At 65.4% G+C, this 3212-nt stretch overlaps 1 protein-coding gene across 3 annotated transcripts; it reads right to left on the bottom strand.

Moving 5' to 3' along the window:
• Positions 1-237: 237 nt before the first annotated feature.
• Positions 238-2792, bottom strand: MYOD1 (myogenic differentiation 1). Of its 3 annotated transcripts, none has more exons than XM_081154448.1 (3): positions 1958-2791; positions 1414-1492; positions 238-1155 (listed from the first exon to the last, which is right to left on the bottom strand). In XM_081154448.1, exons 1-3 carry the CDS (start codon positions 2582-2584, stop codon positions 905-907), a joined length of 957 nt encoding a protein of 318 aa, XP_081010574.1. In that variant the 5' UTR covers positions 2585-2791; the 3' UTR covers positions 238-904. The 3 variants fall into 3 exon arrangements, with proteins under 3 accessions (XP_081010574.1, XP_081010573.1, XP_081010575.1); XM_081154447.1 differs by having other exon boundaries at positions 241-1148; positions 1958-2792; XM_081154449.1 differs by having other exon boundaries at positions 248-1152.
• Between the last annotated feature and the right edge of the window lie 420 nt (positions 2793-3212).

The raw sequence follows: 3212 nt of genomic DNA, 5'->3' as shown, positions 1-3212 counted from the left end.
TCATTCTAATATGCATCTGACATGAAAACCACTGACCTGTGTGTGATGCTGTTGGTCATGGTCACAGGAATCTTCCCACATGTTGGAGACACACGCACCCCTCCCTTCCCTCCCCTGGCCTCAGGCTTCCTCCTTGCAATCCGTCTGCCACCTGCAGGGCTAGTTGCTACCCAGCTTGCGGGTTTTCCTTCGGGTGAATATTCTGGCCCTATCCTTTGGGAAAGCCAGAACCGCCATGGTATAAATTAACGTTTTTATTTTGAACACCTGAGGAGCAACGGAGGCTGGCTCCCCCTTGGTATAAACATACAAAGTCCCCTTTGCACTGCACACCATGCCTCAGAGATAAATACAGCCCTAGGGGCTCCTGCTCCGGCAAAGCAACTCTTATTTACAGGAATAGATTACAAAAGTATTACAAAAAGTGGTCCTGAACAGGGGGTGGGAGTGGTTACCTTTACACTTGTTACACTCGGGCCGCGAGCGCCGTGGTGCCGGCGGTGGGACAGAGCTGATGTCTCTGGGGCTCGGGAAAGATGCCACAACCCCCGAGGTGCCCGGGCGTCGGGGCGCTGGGCAGAGGTCTGCGCGGGTCCCACCTCCCACGGGGCAAAGGAGTGAGGAAGAGGAAGGGCCTGGCCCCTCCGGAATCAGCTCCGGCCCGTGGAGCAACACAAAACGGCCATCGCAGCGGGTCTCAGGGAAGCGCGCTGCGTGGGAAGAAGGCCTGTCCTCGCTCCGGGGTGCGGAAGGTGGAAACGCGTCGGTTCTCCCGCCCCTCCTCCCTCAGGGGAAGTCGCTTTTAAAGCGCGCCCGAGGGCAGTGGGTGACACTTGAACGAAATCTTTGGGGCGCGAGGGGACCCTAGGGGCACCATCCCTCGGGCGGGTGGCCGGCGGCGCCCTCAGAGCACCTGGTAGATGGGGTTGGGGTTCGCGCCCACGGGGCACTGCGGGGCAGCATCGGGGGTGGGGGTGGGGGCGCCGCGATCGCCCTCGTTCTCGGCGGCCGCCTCTTGCGGGCCCGGGGACGGCTCCGGCGGCACCTCCGCCAGCAACAGCGCGGGCGCGGCGGGGCTCTCGGTGGAGATGCGCTCCACGATGCTGGACAGGCAGTCGAGGCTCGACACTGCGGCGTTCTTCCCGGGCCTGGCTTCTGCGCGGGAGGGGGAGGTTAGTGCAGGGGCTGGGGCTCGGACAGCTCTCCCACTCTGGTCCCTGGGCTTTGGGACAGACGGGAAGATGGGGGTGAGCTACCGAGAGTGCGGGGCGAAAAGAAAGGGAGCTACAGGCTCAGTGTTTCGTTCCTGGTACCACCTTCCAAGATTCTGGCGGGGGGGGGGAGCGGGGGTCCTGGGTAGAGGGAAGCCAGGACAGCTCAAAGGGGAAGGTGGGAATGAGGCGCGATACACACCGCTGGGCGCCTCGCTGAAGTAGGTGCCGTCGTAGCAGTTCCGCCGCCGGGCACCGCTCGGGGGGCCGCTGTAGTCCATCTGCAAAGGGCAAGGGCGACCGACTCAGGCCCGCGGGACCGCCGGAGCATCACTCTCTCTGCCCCCTCCCCAGCTCCCCAAGTCTCAGCCACGAGTTTCCTGCCCTTCTTGATGTCGGGGGTGGGGTCAGGGTGGACAGGAGCTGCCTGCAAGGTGTCAGGCTAAACAGAGGGCGGCCAGTCACCTAGGAGCACAACCCTTAACTTTGGAAATAGGGATACGTGCAGAAGAGGCAGGTCGCGGCGCGGCACGGTGCAGATCACGCTCCCAATCGGGTGGATCGCATCTGTACCGTGCGCCTCCCCCCAGCTAGGCCACCCCAGTGACAGCTGCCCGGGACAGGGGTCCACTTCCGGGGATGTTCCCGTCCAACCCGCCCCAGGGGCAAGCTCCCTTCCCTCGGAAAAGCTCCACAGATACGCCCCGAGGGCCGCCCCCTGCGCTCTCGCCGGGTTCCAGCCTTACCATGCCGTCGGAGCAGTTGGAGCGCGGGCTGGACGCGTCCGAGTCGCCGCTGTAGTGCTCGCCGCGGCCGGAGGGCAGCGGGCCGGGGGCGTAGAAGGCGGCGGCGGCGCCAGGGGCCGCGGCGTCCTGGTCGCGTAGCAGCGCCTGCAGGCCCTCGATGTAGCGGATGGCGTTGCGCAGGATCTCCACCTTGGGCAGCCTCTGGTTAGGGTTGCTGGACGTGCAGCGCTTGAGCGTCTCGAAGGCCTCGTTGACTTTGCTCAGGCGGCGCCGCTCGCGCATGGTGGCAGCCTTGCGGCGGTCGGCGTTCGTGGTCTTGCGCTTGCACGCCTTGCAAGCCCAGAGCAGACAGCGGCCCGCCTGGTGGTGGCCGCTGGGCGCGCGCACATGTTCGTCCTCGCGCGCGCCCGGGGCGGGGAGCACGGCCGCAGGGAAGTGCGGGTGTTCCTCCGGCTTCAGAAGTGCGCCCACGTGTACCAGGCGCGGGTCCAGGTCCTCGAAGAAGCGCAGGTCCGGGGAGTCGAAACACGGGTCATCGTAGAAGTCGTCCGTTGTGGCAAAGTTGCAGAGAGAGCCGTCGGGCCCCGTCAAGTCTACGTCGCGTAGCGGCGGCGACAGCAGCTCCATATCCTGGCCGGGGGCGGCGCAGTCCTGGCTCTGCCCAACCAGCGGCAGGGGTTGCCCTAAACTTTCTGCCGCGCGGGAGCCCCGGCCGTGTGACAGCAAAGTGCTGGGGGTCCAAATATATATACCCGACCGCCCCCACCCTGCCCTGTCGGGTCGGGCCGACGGGCTCCGGGGAAAGTGGCGGCAGTGCCCTGGGGCTTCTCCACCCCTCCCTTCAAGCCAGGCGCCCAGGGCTATTTATCCAGTAGTAGCCTACAGGCCCCCCGGCGAGTGCGGGCTGCTGGGGGCGGGGGCGCCCGAGGCCAATAGGAAGAGGGGAGGGAGGAGCTTGGGATCCCCAGGGTGGCCGCGGAGGCCACCCCCTACCTCTCCACACTCGGCTCCGCGCTCCGACTCCTCCCTAGGCAGGAAGGGAGGCAGAAGCTGGCAGCTCTACGCGGCTGCACTTGGCTCCCGGGCACACTTTCCAAACCTCTCCAGCACAAGACTCTTCCCGTGTCCACAGGAAACGCTGGCCGAGGGCGCTCACCTCTCAGCTGACTTCAGGCTCCTCTGTCCTCTGATTTGGGGTGAGGGTAGGGGGGACCCAGAAGCAGGGTAGGCGTAGAAGTCAGATTGGGAGAGATTT

Source organism: Miniopterus schreibersii (genome assembly GCF_964146895.1).
Source record: "Miniopterus schreibersii genome assembly, chromosome: 12".
Classification (NCBI taxonomy): Eukaryota; Metazoa; Chordata; class Mammalia; order Chiroptera; family Miniopteridae; genus Miniopterus; species Miniopterus schreibersii.
The sequence above is the reverse complement of the archived record's forward strand: the minus strand, read 5'-3'. Positions and strand labels throughout refer to the sequence as shown.